The sequence below is a fragment of the Pinus tabuliformis genome, chromosome 7 (assembly GCF_031772625.1).
Source record: "Pinus tabuliformis cultivar Carrire ecotype Pingquan chromosome 7, CPIR1, whole genome shotgun sequence".
NCBI classification, from domain to species: Eukaryota; Viridiplantae; Streptophyta; class Pinopsida; order Pinales; family Pinaceae; genus Pinus; species Pinus tabuliformis.
In genome coordinates, this window is record NC_142293.1 from 1,258,567,265 (window position 1) to 1,258,586,452 (window position 19,188).

The 19,188-nt window shown below is 37.1% G+C and overlaps 1 protein-coding gene across 4 annotated transcripts in view; it reads left to right on the top strand.

Moving 5' to 3' along the window:
- The window catches only part of LOC149251966 (uncharacterized), a 66,360-nt gene that overhangs the window by 12,545 nt on the left and 34,627 nt on the right, over nt 1–19,188 (top strand). For 2 of the 4 annotated variants that reach the window (XR_016266031.1, XM_089456599.1), the window contains exons 3-4: nt 7,542–7,621; nt 8,670–8,898. Coding sequence is in view for 2 of the 4 variants with exons in the window: in XM_089456599.1 (XP_089312725.1) it covers nt 8,806–8,898 (93 nt within the window). In the remaining 2 variants the exon portion in view is untranslated. The remainder of the gene's footprint in view (nt 1–7,541; nt 7,622–8,669; nt 8,899–19,188) is intronic. The other 2 variants (XR_016266032.1, XM_089456600.1) reach the window with 2 other exon arrangements.

Sequence of the window (19,188 nt, forward strand, 5' to 3'; positions counted from 1 at the left end):
TCAAAGAGAAATGAAAAACTACTAGTTTATCTGATTGCCAAATTTGTCAGGAATCAGGTAATCTTGAATCAGATCGACATTTCCAAGTTGGTTTCAAGAGATTAGTGATTTTTCAGTAATTATATTATTGAATATTAGATGATTGTGAACATGGTAGAAGCTATAGATTTTGCTCTGCATACTCTGAGTTCTAGACCTTTGTGTTCAAATCTTATATCACTAGGAGCAGAGACAATGAATGTAGTTGAATCAGTTGCTAGACAATCAAGAACAGAGACACCCCAGAGCCCTAAATCAAATCCTATTTCAACTTCCATTGTTGTGGATTTCTGCAAGTTTATGAGAAAGCCTCATTATAACTACGTTGTGGACATCTTCGATCCCAATGTAATAGATCATGAGTTATATAATGGTAGAGAAAGTCTGCCATGACCATGCCTGAGTTTTACTTGAAGGGCACTCCCCAATAATCCAGGGGTTGGAAAAAAGAGAACTTGCCTCATTTTAAGGTAATTTCTATTATAAGCCCTTCCGAAATGTCTACGTCAATCAACTCTCTAGCCACTCTCCAATCCTTGTTTCTACATTAGCCTTCATGCACCAGGAGAGTTTTTCCAACTACATTGCTTATAGCTCCAATGTCTCTCTTTGTCCAAAATTGGGGGAAGTCCAGGCAGAAGAAACCACACATGCTTGATAAGAAATGCCTCATGCCTAGTATCAAAACCGGGATACCAATTACCTGCATTATAACTTCAGCATCCTGCCTCAATCTGAACTCGAATAAAATCCATCCTTTCAACAAGATATGAAACATTTTTAAGTATCCTAATCTGTGTTCCCACATGCCAGAAAGCCATTCTCCTAGCAATAAATGATTGAATTTCTTGTCAAGGAACTTACCTATTACACCAACTTTGGACAGCACCATTGCATAATCCATTGAAAGGTCAAACCCTAGCAAGCATTCATATCTCCCTACCTTAGCTTTAACACACTTAGATTTCCTTTTATTTCTATTTTTTTCCCTTAATCACTACTCTGCTTCTAAATTCGCCTCTTTTTCTCTATTTTCTCCCTTTTCATCTCTTTGCTTCACCAATCTTGAATCCTGCATAGACCGAACATTATCACTACTCAAATTACTTCGTTCCTTCAAAACCTGGGGACTGTTTCTCTCTTCCTTGTATTGTGAGAATTATCAAAATCCAACTCCTTTGGAGTTGAAACATTACACTTTAGGCATAATTGGATTTGCTGCTGCCATTTACATAGGAACCATTATTCTAGGTTGTCACTAAATGGTTCTTAGAGTGATTGAATGTTTAGTATTACATATTCTACATAATAACCTGAGTATGAGTAACTATGAGCTTCACTTCTCAGTCCATCTAAGAGATTATTTAAACGTCATCTTATTAAATATGATATGTGTAAATTAGGGAAAGTGCAACCCTGTCATTTCCATTACTATAGATTACAGCAACTTCCTTATGCAGATTGAACCAATGGAACCAATAGAAGATTAAAGCTTTGATAACTTCTAGTTATACTGTACTTTTCTGAAACCTGTTACATAATCTTACCATTGTCTTATTTGTCTCAATGCTACTAGTACAGAACTAGATGCTATTAGAGTTCACAAGTTAGCCAACACTTCCTTAGAAACCGTAGCAACTAGTGGAGAGTTGGGAACTATTGACTTTTCTGCAAACAATGAAAGCTCAACATGTCCATGCTTCACTCAATGCATAAGTCCCTCAAAACCAACGATGTGATACAAAATTTATTCATAAATTGACATATACATATTTTCAATGTCATATATAGATTTAAGCCCCTCAAAACCATACAAAAGCATATATTCCCCATGTATTTAAAGAAAACAAGACAAATCCTTCCTTTGCAGCTCAATATGACCAACAGTTTCAAGAAAACATGCATCAACAAACTACAAGCGTAGGAATGGAAAAATGCAGGTGACAAAAGTTGTGAGAATGGAGAAGCCTTTTGCTGCAACTACTTTTGTTAGTACTAGCTCTCGATCTCTGCCCAACACCCTTCAAGTATGGCAACTCATCTTCTTTAGTTGGAATAGGCTGAGGGGAGATAAAGGAAGTGCTATGAACGATACCAAAACAGGGAACTCCGAAATGGAAAGGGGTCATTCCACCAATAGAGATTAGCCTTAGATCACTACACCCATTCGTGAATGTGTAAATTTGAACCCTGTCACACCTTGCCTATGGTTCCTTGTTGTTTGAGTTTTCCTTAAGAGATTTCTCTACCTCTAGCCATAAACTTTTTGATTTTAACTGCTAATGCTCCTCTTCCTTCCTTCTTACTTGTAATAGCTTTTGTGATCTCTTTTTCTTCTTGTTGCATTTCTTTTGTGACTTCTTTACTATCCTGTTTGGCTTGAAGGGTGCTCAACTTGAGTTGAAGGTCTTCTTTTTCTTTGGAGGGGGGAACGTAATGTGTCTTTTCCAATTCCTTCAGCTTCAACTTGACATTGTAAACTTTTCTTTCCCACATGAAAGAAGGTGATCCCTGCACTCAAATGCCACCACCAACAGTAAGATGTTTTATACCTTATATGCCAATCACCCAAAAACCTTGTGACATTTAACTGAGAATTCAAATAAACATCATCCACATGTCCTCCTAATCCTTGAATATGTTTTCTATCTCTTGTGCAACAAGACCTGTGATCCCTTGACATTTCTACAACTTGTCCATGCCTAGGAAACACAACTTGATAGTCTCCATCATTTACAACTAGTAGAGTTCTCCCAAAAACCATTATAGTTAGGGTTGTTGTACTTGATGAGAGAACAATGTGAAGTAAACAAGCCTTAGCAAATGCTTTTTTTGTCTCTGTAAAAAGAATTCTAATTGCTTTCTCTAGTGTTAAAGGAAAATCAGGATTCTATATAATGAACCTGGATAGATTGTCATTAACAAAATGGGTAGCATTTTTTCCTCCATTTCCATCAAACACCCTATAGAAGACAACGAGACATTGACCAAAGCAACTCTAGTCATATGTTTTTGAAAAAATCAATAATGCATAAATTTACAGCTTCCATGTTTTCATAACCTCCTATTATCATACCAGAATTAAGAGTGGAGGATTGGCATAAAGTCTGTTGCCAAACATTCTCTATTTTTATTTCAAACAATGTTGGAAATAATCATGCAATATCTATATTACCCCTCTATGACATTGATAGAAACCCTAAAATAATAGAAACAATATACTACTGTAGCATTCACCTTTTAGAGCACGGCCAAGGTGGCAGTTTTGCAACCTTTTCGAGGTTGAAGTAGTTGTACACAATACCATTTTACTGGTTGAAATGATGATGTTTGATGACCTGTAATGTTGAAGCTACCTACATAAGACCCTCCTGCAATAGTATTTATGTGCAACTAATGTCATGTTAACAATTATTTTCCCACTATGCAGGAATAACTCCAACCATTTGTTCCTTATGTTTGTTGCTTGCATTTGCCTCCTTTAATGTTGATTAATAATATAAAATAATGACCAATATTTTCCAGATTAACAGTCATGGAAAACCATCTTGAACTTGCCTTAGATAAGGAGGATATCTATAATTTTTTCTTGGAAATAATACTTGTACAGGCTACCTGAATATATCATTGTTTTACGACTACCATTTCTAACCCATCCGTCAATACTCTTTGGAATAATTTCAAATCTAAAGGTCAACAAAATAAAATAGCAGGAGATGACATTACCCAGTGTTTTATTCATCCAATGAGCCTTGGAGAAAATAAAAGAAGGTGAAAGCCAATTCTATTTTCAACAAGCAACGATACAAAAACAATATTTTTCTAGCCTAGTGCTTTTCCTTGTTCCAAATTTATCAACAATAATTTTCTTTAGGCCCTCTGATTTTGCGTATGGACATCCTAAAGGCCCTTTAACCACTTTTAAATCTAACTTTGATTTCAATTTGTTAACCATATAAATCGAGTTCCTTCTCGTTTGGTTTCAAACTTTAGATTTCACTCACTCAATCGTGATCATGAACAATTAGGGTATCAACTTTGAACATGCTGGGAATTTTACATGGAGGACTTTGAACATGTTGGGACTTGTCAACCTCTTACTCATTGGTTTGAGATTAGTGCTAAAGGTTCATTTTTAAAATCAACATTTAAAGACTAAAATTTAAAAGAACTAAAATGACATAGGCAATACTTAGCCAATTGATAACAAAGTTCGCTCATATGGGCTACATCTCTAGGTTCACTTCAATTAACAAATTGATCCATTCATAAAGATGAAAAGTACATCATGTTTCCTCTTTACATCAAAATAATGGCCTCAATCCATAGAAACTATCTATGATGTTCTCTAGGAAGATGACAATGGCTTCTTCCTGCAATCCATGAACTTAGGCTTTCCTTATTCTCCTGATGAAGGGGCACTCTGCTACCGATTGAATCCCATAACCTGAAATCTATTGCCTTTTATTCTTGCTAAAGAGTTGTTGAACCCGGAGGCCTTTTAGATGAAAACACAGAAAACTAACTCATACATGTCTTCATACTTAGGAAAACCCTTCCTCTTGCTCATTTATCTAACCAAAAAAATAGATTACTTAGTGTTCCAACGCATAGACTATGGTATGTGTGGCAGATTTATTTACAAAGGTGTTGGCTCGAATTTTTTCAACTCTTGATTTGTAGATCCCCTTTTTTTATCTCATTAAGTAAGTTTGTCCCACTCACTTGCTTGTGTTTTTGAGTGCTTCCATCGCCTTCCCCTTTGCATCCATCATGGGAGTCCTGATTAAGGTACATTGTGGCACCGTTGGAAAGCTCATGAACTTTCAGTTAACTTATGGTTTTTCTATTTCACTTGGAATTTACCAGTACTGTGGTATAATATCTTGCATAAGTAAGTCTTGGTTAGTAGACCGTTTTGTGTGTATCTGGTTAGTATATAGACATTTGGGACAAAAAAATTAAGTTTTGTTGTTGATTTGGTTTCCAATTTGGTAAACCATAGAAAAGGATTTTGATATCATGTAATATGGTATCAGTTTTATAGTATAACCCTTTAAACTAGCCCTTGGACTAGTTTGATGACCTTTCCCATACTTAAACAACCAGTTTGGAAACCAATCTTGTCAGATTAACTAGTTCTAGTTCTGCACCAAACCAGTTTGGTTGTGGCTACAACAAAATCTAGAGGATGAAGCAATTTAAATAAAAAAACCCTCAACCTCCCTAAAACCCTAAAACATTGTTATGTAGTAGTTTGTAGCATGTTGTGTTTTGGACTCTAGAGGACACTTAGAGCATCACTATTTATGTATATTGTTTCATATTTGTATTGCACTTGGTGCCATTATTCCATATTCACCCTTACATGCATATAGATGAGTGACATGTTTTTTCTTGGACTCTACAGTGCATCTAGAGCCTCACTGCTTATCTATTTTGTCTTGTATATGCATTGTTCTTGGTGCCATTTTGTTATATTCACCCTTAAATGGTATATACATGAACAAAATTTGCATATTTGGTCTCTAATGATTTGCATTTACATTGAATGATTTGTGTGTGTGTTTTTGTATTGATTAAAATTTTCATATTTCAATGATTTTTTTAGTGAAATGGTTTATAAGCACAATCATCATCTCTAATCTAAGTACAATTTGACCCAAAATATGATTCCGATTTTTAAAGCATTGGTCATGTTATGGGCATTGAGAGCATTTGGAACCCAAATATAGACCAAAAAGTTGAGATTGTGATTCTATTAAAGAAGGATCTATGGGGATTGTATTTGGTATCAATTTGGAGGAAGTATGTATGTTATTTTGCAGGTAGTGTCAAGGTAAAAATTCAATCTTTGAAGTGGATATCCTTCAATTTTAAACTTCGCTCAAAGATTTCTAGTAGACAATGCCTTTAGGGCCCATGCAACTAATGTATACCGAGATTGTATAAACATATTTTTCAAGCATTTATTTTAGTTTCTAATTTAATTTTGAAGAAAGGTTGATCTTTGATGACTATTCCTCCTCAATAGATCAAAATATCTTCATTGCATTATAAAAATACTCCTTGCATTGTTGAATAGAATTGTGTATACTTATGAATAACCTAAATTTATTTTTGCTATAGTTGAATAACAAAAATCAGATCAAATTTTATTATTGAACCAAAACACTCTTGTTTGATGCTTAGTCCATGCAAGGAAGTATAACTATCAAAATTTGAATGCATGCATTCAATGAAATTGGAACATGGATGTCAGTAAATAATACATGTTTTGCGATTTTGTTATATATCCTTGGGTTAAAGTTGAAGCATGTTTGACCGTCTAGTGTTGCTAGTTCCTAGTGAAATGATAAGTACATGCTTTGAAATTAGCAGTGTATTCAGACTTAGGCAGACATATGAGGATATGAATTACTTGTCACTTAACAGGGAACAATTTTGAATGTTGATTCTTGAAAATTTATATGGATTCCTCTTTCAAATGAGAAAAAAATAGCATCACATGTGAAGACAAGGCATAGTTTTGATTCCTACTATCCCATCTATTTCAACTAAAGCCACCAATTCAACCTGTTCAAGTATTTTAAAAGCAATAATGTTAGCATTGTATTCTATGGTCTAATACTGGTTGTTCAAGTATTTAAAACAACTAAGTATTATAGCTTTTAGTCTCATCTGTCAAATAGTTGTATGTCATTACAAGTACCCAAAAGAAACATCAAAGTATTTGGAGTTAAGCTGCACAAAACATGGCCTTTATTTTAGTGATTCCAGTTCCCCAAACTATGTTGACATGCCTTATATGCATAAGTTATCCTCACATCTTTATTTGATATACCGTTGACCTTCATTTGACTAAAACAAACATTATGAACTTTAATATTAACTGAATTAAAGTGATTCTTCCAATCTTACTCTCATAATTGCATAGTGGAGGCTTATTGAAACTTTAATCATAATAATATTAATCACATATTTTAATAGTGGAGGCTTAGTAAACCTTTAAGCATAATAATATTAATCTTGTGCTTGAATAGTGTAGGCGTAGTGAACCTTTAAGCATAATTAAGTATTACCTATAGGTTGAAAATTTTTCAAGCCTGTCATAAATTTAGATTTGAAAGGCATGAGTAATGATGAGAAGAACATTTCTATTGTCCAACAGATTAGGCTTTTGTTATTTTTGGAAAATCAATTATGTTTTTGTTTTTCACTTTGTATTCTTGATGACATTGATAGATTCATTATATTCATTTCCCTTTGTATCAACTAATTACATATTTGAAGATTTTTTTATTTTTTATTTTTTATGTTTTTTTCTTTTCTTAGTGCATCTAGTGACTCTTCTTTTTATACCTTAGATGAGTTTAATGTTGTATGTGTTCTTGCCAATGGCCTTTGATTAATAATGTTTGGAAAATGTTACAATTTTGTTTTTTTAAGCAAAAATTTAGAACTCATCTCAATCTGTTTTAAAACTATGCTTGCTTTTATAGGATAAGTCTTGGCAAGTTCGTTATATTGTGGAAAATCATTGATATGAACTTTGTGAGCGAGTTTGCCCACAACCTACCAGGTATTTTTCCATTGAATTAATGAGTTCACACTTGTGCATGCTCTCATTGGCATAGATAATTGACAAATAATATCATGGACGTAACCCTACAATTTTGACCCTTCGAATATAATCAATCAAATTATACCTATAGTGTAATAACCTAGGTATTTTGAGGTGTTTCAAGCCATGTGGACTCACCTATGATGACACTGTGATGTAAATAACGTAAATTCCTTGTATATATTTCTAGAGAATATATATTTTATCTTAAGCACAAGGCCAAGGCTCGCTTATACAATTCTAATGGTTCATATTTTCAAGTTTGGATATTGGTTTATATTACCTAGGGACAATGGGTTTGTCACTATGGTACAAAAAAAGTTGTTAAAAACATTTATTTCTGTTAACAGAGGGTGGGAAGGTCCTGCCAATTCTCTTGACAAAAAAAATCAAATGGAGTGGTAGAATTGTGTTTTAAAGGGTGAGCAAGAAATCAGTACTTGAAAGGTAGAACTTGAGAATAGCAAGCTATCTGATCGGGATCTAGAGACACAACAGACCATGGAATTGTTTTTATGATATTGTCGAGTCTTCTCTGCAAATAAGCTCTAGCTATTAGACCAGTGCCCAAATTTCAATTATCTACAATGACAATAGTTACTCTAGCTTTATTTGTATGAATAGCAACTTTGGCCATTATCTTGTTCGTTTCCTATGAATGATTTTGATTTTCAAACTCCAACTAGTTTATTGTTAAACTAATTAAAGCTTTGATGACAAAGATATAGTTTTCAAAGCTCTTTTCAAATCTATTTTCTTGAGAAAATTTGTCTTTTTAATTTAGGTACCGTAGATTGCTACTGTGTGACATATGCTATGATATAATTGTCTAGATAAATAGACAGAAGTGTTGTACAATGTAGTTTTTTTTTAAATCTAAATAAACATAATTTCCAAATACAAAGTTTATTAGTTAAGAACATCTTTTAGACTTCTTATCTAAGTTATGATTATATTCCAGTAGGGGATTTCGCTTATATTGTGTTGTCTCTTTGGTTTATGTTAGGTAACAATGGTTAATAAAGAATGTGTTCTTGAGCAACAGGCACACATATTATTCTACTATCGACATGGATCTCCATGGTTTTCAGGCATGGCAACAAAAACATAGATGTTAGTGGGATCTCCAAATTCCATGTTGGATGAATTTAATACTAGTGATGATTTTGATTCCTTGTGAGAGAAAGAATGTCACAAGTCAAATTCAAATAAATAGAAGTAGCTCAAGAATGAAGGTGAAGCTATTTCTTTTTGCAAAAGTCCATTTTTTTATTTGTTGGTTGTTGTCATGTTTTGAGTGCAAACTTGTGAAATTCCAAATTGCATGTTGGTTTATGTGAAGGGGATATATATATATATATATATATATATATATATATATATATATATATATATCGTTCATGGTTTCCAGAGATCCATGCTACATTTGTACAGAAATTTAGATATCATTCAGATATTTAAACACCCAACAACAACAACATTGAGATTTTTCCTTCACTCAGTGTATTACATATTTCATGTGTCTTCATCAATGCTCTTCTTCCATATGCTATCCACTTATGACATCTCCTTTGCAATATTTGGTGCATTTGCTAGTTATAGGTCATTTATAGGTTATAAATGTCTTCAAAGTTTCACTTCTAATTGAGTATTCAACTGAAAATATTGATTCTCTTATACGTAACTATTTTTCTCTCCACCCACATTTCATAACTTCCATAACCATTAGGTAGGGGCCTGCAACTTCTATGTTTCTTTTCTTGTTTAGTAAAAGATTGTTGAGACTTTAATTTATTAAAATTTGTAGAATTCACAATTTATGAAGTTTGAAGGTCTACTTTTTAAAAGTCTCATTCTTTAAAGGGTGCTAGCTCAATGGAAGAGCAACTGCTTTACAAGAAGGAGGTTGGTGATTCGATTCCATCGTGCCCTAATATCCATATGGAATGACGACGTTAGTTTTTTGGTGACGGAGGCTCTTTTATCCATCACCAATGAGCTTATGGTGAAATTTTTTGACCCTCACCAAAATATGAAATGGTGACGGTCAACGAACGCCACCATATATACGCATCAATAGTGACGGCCATGAAAGGTCTATAATCATAGATCATTGTTGTTGATATGAAATGATGATGTTCACTATCTGCCATTATAGTCATATTCATGGTGGACCTTGAATGTCACCACAACACCTATACTTTTGGTAATGCAACTTTAGGTGATGGTCAATAAACGTCACCATATATATGTACCAATAGTGATGGCCATGAAAGATCCATTACAATAAATTGTTGTAGTTCATATAAAATGGTGACAGTCACTATCCGTCATTATAATCAATATTCGTGATGAATTTTGAATGTCACCATAACACCTATACTTTTGGCAATGCTACGTTTGGTGACATTCAGTTTTTGGTGACCGAGGTTATGGTCTGTCATCATTTCTCATATGAAATGGTGATAATTGATATCCGTCATTATAAATCATTATTGGTGACGGACTTTGAATGTCACCACAACACTTATACTTTTGGCGACGCCACTTTTGGTGATGAAGACTCTTTTGACCATCACCAATGAGCTTATGGTGACATTTTTTGCCCCTCACCAATGTCCTTTTTTCTTGTAATGTGCGCAATTTTCTGGGTGAGCAGCCGGTTGACTGTCAGGAGGGCTAGCTAGAAAAATTGTGCAATTTTTTGAGGGAGACAAGGATGGGCACTAGGTGCCTATCTGGCCTGTCTAGGAACTTTTCTTAATCAACAGAGCGGGCAAGATCTACAGCCTCTGCATAATTTTTTAGGGGAGTCAATCTCAGGGTGGCTACCAGGTCAAACTCTCTGGTTGACTAGAATGAAGGTTTATTGATTGGATTGCAGGCAGCGCAGCTTGAAAAGGCTTGCTTGATGCTTCTACACTGTTATGGGTGACACTCGATCAAGTCAATAGCAGGGTGGTGGTCCAGTTGGTAGAGGGGAATCTGATTGTTAGAACTTCAGAAAAGTGGCTAAGTGTGTGAACGAGTGAAATATGCATACGTGATCTTGCAAACACACACTTACATGACTAGACAACGAGATGACTCGAACCATCCAGACACACATGCTCAACATGACTGACCGACGGTGTGAGCGACAAGCGCGACACTTGTGATTGATCATTGGTTGACCGTGATGACACTTGCATGATAATGAATGCGGCTTTGTGTTTGAGCGTGATGTATGTTTACAGCGAACACAACATTTACACATGAAGCGAAGACCTTGAGTATGACCAGAACATGGTTGCAAGGATGAAATTGGCCTGGTGGAATGATCAAGCAAGGTGGGTGCAAAAACTCACACGAGATCACGGAGTGAACCCAAGTGCATGTAGTCATCAAGTAAAACTCTTAAGGGAGGCTTTGAAATTAGATGTAGGCCAAAACTTTGGAGCGTGTTTCTAGCCACTACAACACTTGGCGACACACTGGTAGAACTCCAACTTCTCTATTTTGGTTCATTGTCAGCATAGGGCCTTGGTCTTTCGGTAAGTATTAATTGATGTGTGGGTTACTTCAGCTTCCCCACTTACCCCATGGACATACATGGTTCACCCTTTTCCAACTCAGTCAAACACAATCAAAAGCTCAACTTGATCACAGTGTTTTGAATCCGGGAAGAGTAGTTTAGATCGCAAGTTGAATATTTTTGTAGTATAAGCTTTCATCTTTAGTGTTTCTCCACTACCAGCAAGCCTGGACAGTGTGTCGGTGGATTCACGTAGGAACACACACATTTATCCACTGCCAGCGAGCCTGGTCAGTACCTCGGTGGAGTTGCATGCTTCACCTCTCTACACAGGAAACCTTTCTCTTCTTTCACCCTTGTATTTTTTCGAGAGGAATGTGCATAGGAACTTATTTATTTTTGGGGCAAAAGAGGGATCCTGAATTATTGAGAGTAGAAGAGGTTGTTCCTTCATATAAGCATGTAAGACCTCTGACATAGGTTTGCTCGTTTATATTTTCCCCTTCTCTGTTTCTACTAGTTGGATGAGCTTGAACACACAGAGCAGAAGGCTGAGTACAAGCATGGGGAATCTCATTGTGGACACAAGTTCATGGTTAGCCCAAAAATCCCCTTGTATACGGCTCATATTTTCCATCAAGACTTCATCGGCTGAAGGTTATAACCAAGCACAGAGAAGACGGACACATGACTGGCCAAGTGCTATAGTGTCACAAGTCTCTTGATATCTCAGCCACATACTCATTCAAAATCCAGAACTTAGTAGATGGTAACACTTATTTATGGAAACAAAAATAGTAAGGTATTAAGCAACTCAAACAAACAAAAAAAAAATATAGTAAGTGAAGCAACCAAATTGAAAACAACAACAAGAAAGAAAAGCAATCAATTCAGTAAGCAAACAAACATGAAACCACAAAGCAAAGACTAGCAAAAAAGAAAACACTACTCCTACTCCTACGTTAAACAGTCAGAGTTACATTAAATGAAATTTCCAGTGAAGCCATCATAGGTGTACCTGACCTGCAGTCACAAAGATACGAGTGATTAAAACAGATAAAAAATAGGTGCAACAGAGAATGAAAAAACTTGACAAACTTGCACACGAGAGAGAAGGTCTCGCCTGTGGGCAGAAGAATGTGTCACAACCACCCAACACACATGCTTACCTCTTCCGTGACTATCATTTTTCAACAAACCTCGGAGGCCTCTTGCGAGTGCGTGTTGTTTTGCACCAAGTTTCTTAACGAGTGTGAGGAAGGACTAAAGCTTGTTACCTGCAACAGGACTCACCAAGTAATATTGTTCCAACCATTCAGCGATTGGAATAAAATTCATGATGGTTGTTTTGAAAGATTCGTGATCTTTGAGAATATGGATTCCTGATTCGAGAGAGGGAATCACGATGGGAATCTGATACAGATAGATAGATATGGCCATTCTCATCAGTCATGTCAAGGCAATGAGGGTTTGCCATAACCATCAATACATGTTGAGGTGCCTCACTTTCTTGATAGAAGTCTAAGAATAAAGATGTTACATGGTGAATATCATAGTGCGCTAGGCGACTGTCATTGGATGTACTCTTGGGAAAATGACAAACTGCATGACAGCCACCCAAGATAGAAGAAAAATCAGTCCAATTGGTTGAGATGCCAGATTCCTAGTTTGACATTTGAAAAATCGTGTGAACGCTTTGATTGAGGGAACCAAGTTCGTTGTCTGCTAGACATGATAGAACACCCACCTACAGCTGGTGAAAAAGAGCATAGGCATCATGGTAATCACAAAAATGTAGAAAGGATGCCAGCATTGTGAATGTATGAAAGCATTTGAGGTGTGGTGAAATGAGAGTAACTTAATTTGTGTGATAGGTTGTGTACTCGACATCACACAGGGAGATTGCTGCTATGATGAGGGGCAGATTTGACATGTAAAATTTGCAAAAAGAGAAAAGATATTATTACGAGAGTGAATATATGATAAGTATGATTCTAGATAGAGATAGTCCTTGAGATGATCAACTTCACTGTCCCATGATTGCATGAGGGACAAGCACTCCCAACCCGAATTGGATGTAAGAGAGGTGCATGAAGATGAACATGTTGTAACAGACTCATGGATTCGATCATTCGCAAAAATATGAAATTTTGAAATATCATACCCCGAACAGTAAATATTCTTTACACAGTGATCCACGTCGAGTGCAACCATGAAGATAGATGGATTATGTGTGAGAAACAAGATCTTATTTGGTTTGATGTGCTTACCAAAGTTGCGAGGTCTTGAGATAACCATCAATGGACATTGAAGTGCCTCGACTCCCTGCCATGTCCCGAAACTTTCCAGAAATGAAAAATTGCATTTTGGGATGTTAACCAGATCATGCATGCCTTGAGGATGGTTGTTATTACTGATTTCAAAAACTCTCTTAGGATGACAGCCATCTTTGTCACATGCTTCATAAAAAATTTCAGCAAGCTGACTTGACAAGTTGTCTTCATGCAACACACAAGATGATAATGAGTGGGAAGAGTCCTATGTATTGAGACGATTTTCATCATGGACAACCTCATTTCCTTGTGTCAATTGACGAGATAACTCATAAGATGAAGAAGTAATAGAACGCGAAGTGTCTCCGACGCATGTTGATACACTGTGAATGATAGGACACACAGGAAAGTGAGGTGAAGTGGAAGCTTTGGTATGGATGTATGTTTTGACTAGTGCGCATTCCAAATCTGAGTTAGAGTGTACATGAGATGACAATAAATCATATGATGTGCTTGGGCATTCATCAAAACATACGGAATCATGGGAGTGATGACATCCTAAGACTGGAGGCTGATCAAAAGAATTGATTGTGCATGATGTTTCACCAAGATTCGTGGATCGGAAATTGATTGTATCTTCATTGTCCTGCTCCTCCACTTATATGATGAGACTTCCTTGCATGTGACTGCTACTTGAGCCAGCAGCTCGAGAATCAAGAGAGCTCACACAACTAGCTTGTGAAGTAGATCGCTCAAGTGAGTGATGGTTCAAGGAGTCATGGTTTGTAGATGATGGAGGATGGAAGAAATGTAGATTAGACGCAAGACTTGAGTTAGGAATGGTGATGTCCTCTTGTGGAATGGAGAGATGATTTTTTTCCATAGGCTTTCTTAACCATTCTGGAATTTCCTCCATTGGGAACAACCAAACAGATGGGTTGGAAACATGTCGCAGAGATTCTTCAGCTTTTCAACCGCTGAGAGGGGGTTCCGCCTGCGTAGATTTTTTAGCTTTGCAGTTGCTGCGAGGGGGCACCCTCTTCGAGACATGAGGTGTCTTGTGATCCACAAGAGTTGAGGAAGAAGGAAAATTAGGAGGTTCACCATTTCGGGAGACATGAACCAAGTGTTTCAGCTCTCGGCTCATGAAGTCAAGGTCCACAAACTATTCAGGAATTTCGTGACAGAGGTGAAGGAAGCGGGTAGCAAAGTCCTGAATTGATTCAACAAGCTTCATTCTTAAATGAGAGATTCTTTCATAGACATCTTGGCGGTCACACTTATCGGAGGCTTGATGGAGATCCTTGAGGAAAGTGAGAAGGGAATGGATGGAGCCAGGTGGCAGGGTATGACACCACCGATTAGCATGACCTTCAAGGGTTAGGAAGAAGAGTACACAAACAAGATCATCAATATCGATTTCATGAGATTTTTAGAAATGAAGAAAATCAGAAATGTGCTCGGCTACGGATGTTCTGTCCTCACCATAAAACTTTGACAAGGACAAGTGATCGAGAAGCTCATTGTAGATTGATAGCTAATTAAGGGAGAAATGAGAGAAACACCCTGGGAGCACGAATTGTGTATGATTCATTGGGTAACATATTCAACCTAGATGTATGGGCTTAGCTTGTCATCTCGCCCTCCTTCTAGTGCCAAAATGTTGATGGTGCTAGACCCGCCAAAATCAGGGGATCTCCCTGGTATAAAGTCCCAACTAGACCTCAAACCATTTGGTGTAGGAGTCCCATCTGGTACGATGGCTTGATTTCCATTATCTTAAATATTTGCCTCAACTCTTACTTGTCAACAGAGGATAGTGGTCTGCTTTGTCTTTCGAGAAGTGAGGTTCACGTGCCTGGAGATTGTAAGTGTCACTTGTGTCAATGGTTCTTTCACCATAGAGGGAGAGGATGGAAGTGAGTCCGAAGTTGGTTGGGAGAAGCCCCAACTCTTCTAGGAACACACAACACAACATCACATGCACAGCTTCCGACGGAACAACCAACGCGGATGCAGTAGTCACAACACACAAGGGAAGATAACACGTATAACACTCAACAGATTAGCCCACGCGAGTACAATGGTTGTTGTAGCAAGTTTTATGTGAAAGGTTTGTCTGGTGTCTAGGAGAGTAGTCAACACAGGTGAGATAACATTAACAACATATACAACAAATTTTCATTAACGTATATGTATTACAACAAATGAATTAGTTCAAGTGTCAAACAAAGGTTAAAGCAACATGCATTATAAGTGTTCAAGAGTAGTCTTACAACAGTTACAATACATGTGTGAAAATGTGTTGGCTTGCTAGCAGGCTTCAGAATTAAGCGAAATTCCCAAGAGAAATATTTACACCATACATCACTAACCCTGTGTGAGGGGCATCAGAGCCACTACTTACTCCTTAAAGAAAAAATTACAGACTCTCAAGGCTATGTTGGAGGAATGGAGGTGAGAAAAAGTCCATTACATGTACAAATGAGGGGGTTTTATAGCCAATGGTGAAACTGACCCTTGTGGTTGTTTGACTACCCTCATGACTGTTTGACTTCAATGACTTTTCAACTTTACATGACTCTTCATACAACAAGTGGGTCTCTTGGAATTCCACATTACATTACATTGATTGACAATATGGCCCACAATAGTGATGTGGATGACATGAATCATGAAAAGACTCGACATGAGAATGTTGGTACATTCATGTTCTACTAGTGTGCATGTCGAGTTGTAGTGTTGCTAGGTGATGGATTTCCTCATGGTGTGTCATAGCTTCACCTCCGCATAGAAAAGTGCACAGAGTCCTCGATGGTCATCCGTTCACTTGATGTTGCATTAGCACATGCTCCTTTCTTGTATGTTGGTAAGCTTGACAGGTTTGTCCATTTGCGAAAAGTGCATGTTTGTCCATCCATGAACACATCTTGCATGTTTTCTCGTCGATCGATTCATGAACACATCTTTGCATGATCATCCGTTCGCAAGCACATCTCTTTCATGCATTATTTTTTCATCTATTGGCAAACATGTCCTTCTGCATGTACTCCATTTCTTCATCCCATCCATCGTCGCACCATGTTCATTTGTGTACCTGTATCTACAGTGACTCATGACAAGACGACATCAAATCCAAAAAACCTCCTAGTCTACCATGAAGCATGATCATTTAGAATGCAGGTTATCGAGAGAGGAGACAATATTGTAAGCTGGGATGGAGGCTTCAGGCACTAATGATGAAAACTATGCAACAGTCACTGGGTTATGAATATGGGAAATTTGGATCAACAGTGATTGTCCACAGGCTCTTGAACAGTTGGAGGACAAAACTCCATAGTTTTTGGGAGGAACAACTTGAACTGTGGGAAGGCTAGGTAAACAAAATCTACTTAATTTCCAGACGGAGCGGGAAATGGGAGACTAGCAGTCAAAACTGCACAATTCCTAGAGGGGACTAGCAGCTGGCTGCTGGGACACTGGCAGAAAAAACTAGGCAATTCCTAAGGGGAGTTAGCAGTCAAATATTGGGTCACTGGCAGCAAAAACTGTGCACTTCCTGAGGAGAACTGGCAGTCAGTTGCTTTAGCTTGGCAGCAAAAACTGCACAATTCCTAGAGGGAACTAGAAGTTAGTTGTCAGGAGATGCTAGCAGGAAAAACTGCACTGATTCTGGGAGGTTGGCCTGATGATCACCTCTGTGTAGTTTCTGAGCTAAGAGGAGTGCTTGGTAGCAGAGCACTTGCTCATGAAAGCTACACAATTTTCTTGGTGAGCAGTCGGTCGACTGTCGGGAGGGCTTGCTAGAAAAATTGCACAATTTTATGAGGGAGACAAGGACAGGCACTGGATTTCTATCCAACCTATATGTGCAATTTTATCAGTCAGTGGAGTGGGCAAGGTCTGCAGCCTCTGTGCAATTTTTGAGGGGAGTCAGTCCCGGGGTAGCTGTCAGGTCAAACTCTCCGGTTGACCAGCATGAAGGTTGATTGATTTGCTTGCGGGCAGTGCACCTTGAATAGGCTTGCTTGGTGCTTCTGCCTTGTTCTGGGTGACAGTCGATCGAGTTGATAATAGGGTGATGGTATAGCTATCAAAGGGGAATCCGGTCGTCAGAACTTCAACAAAGTGGCTAAATGTGTGAACGAGTGAAACATACATACGTGATCTTGCAAACACACACTTAAATGACTAGACGACGAGATGACTCGAACCATCTAGACAAATACTCAACATGACTGATCGGCAGTGTGAGTGAAAAATGTGACACTTGTGATTGAGCGTTGGTCGATCGTGATGATGCTTACACGATAATGAATGTGACTCCGTGTTTGAGCTCGAAAAATGTTTACATAGCAAACACAACATGTACACATGAAGTGAAGACCTTGAGTGTGACTAGAACATGGTAGCAGGCATGACATTGGCATCAACATGCAAAATATTGGGTGGAATGATCAAGCAAGGTGGCTGTGAAGACTCACATGAGCTCACGGAGTGAATCGGACTGCATGCAGTCATCAAGTAAAACTCTCAAAGGAGGCTCCGAAATTAGATGTAGGCCAAAATTTTGAAGGGTGTTTGTAGTTGCTACAACACCACTAAGACCTTTTGGACCAACAAAAGTTTGTTTACATTGTTTCAAGGTGAGGACAATGTCTCTCCATGTGCTCGATATCTTTGGGCCAACCTGTTCTCAATCTGTACATGTTACTCATCCACACAATCATTTGTACGACATAAAATTGAAAAGCACCTTATTCCATTTTCCATCCATATCTACATTCATATTTGTTGTTATAACCCACATACCGCTTAAAAGAAGCAAGTTGAATAACAACACATAACATAATGACATAAATGAAATTGTACCCTGTTGACTCTTCATAACTGGCACACAAATCAACTTATCACATAATGATACTTTTTGTATAATTTCAGATTCCTTAAGAACATTTTTCTAATTTTTTTTAATTTTTTTATGCTTAAGTGTCGTCGATAGTACAAACATGGTTTTACTTGCATAAACTGCCCTCTTTAACTATTCCACTATTTGAAAATATTTTGTTGCCTTTATAGGATGAGAATGCACAATATATTCAATTCCACTTTTAAACAAATGATATTGATTATGTTCCTTGTAGAAAATTGGCTTTCGATCATATAAATAAGGATTACCAAAAACAATTCCACATGCATCTAGTGGCACTATATCACATATTACCTTATCCACAAATTGAGATATGATTGGAATTTTTTAGATACATTTCTTAGTTACTAGTAATTTATGTTTACTCATACCATTTAGTGTGTAAGGTCTATGATTCCTTTTATTTTTTGATCCCTACTACTTAATTACTTCCTCATAAATTAGGTTAGCTTGAGACCCGCTATCTAACAAAGTATTTATCTTAGTATCCTCCACAATGAGCCTTATATGAAATAATTTTCATTTACTATATCATATGAACTATCATAATCATTACCATCATTAGATTTACCTCCAACCCTACTATAATTTTACCCTCATTACCTAATTTTGAACACAAATATGTTGGTGTTATTGTTGCTACAACGTTTGCTTACCCTTCTTTCCTTTAAACCACTTTGGTCGCTTGTCAGGGTGTAGTTTCCAACAATGTTCTTCAACATGCCCTTCCTTCTTGAAATGCTTGCAAGGGAGCTTCACCTCTTCCATCGTAATGAAATTTTTTGTTTTGTCTTTTCCCTTGCCTTTG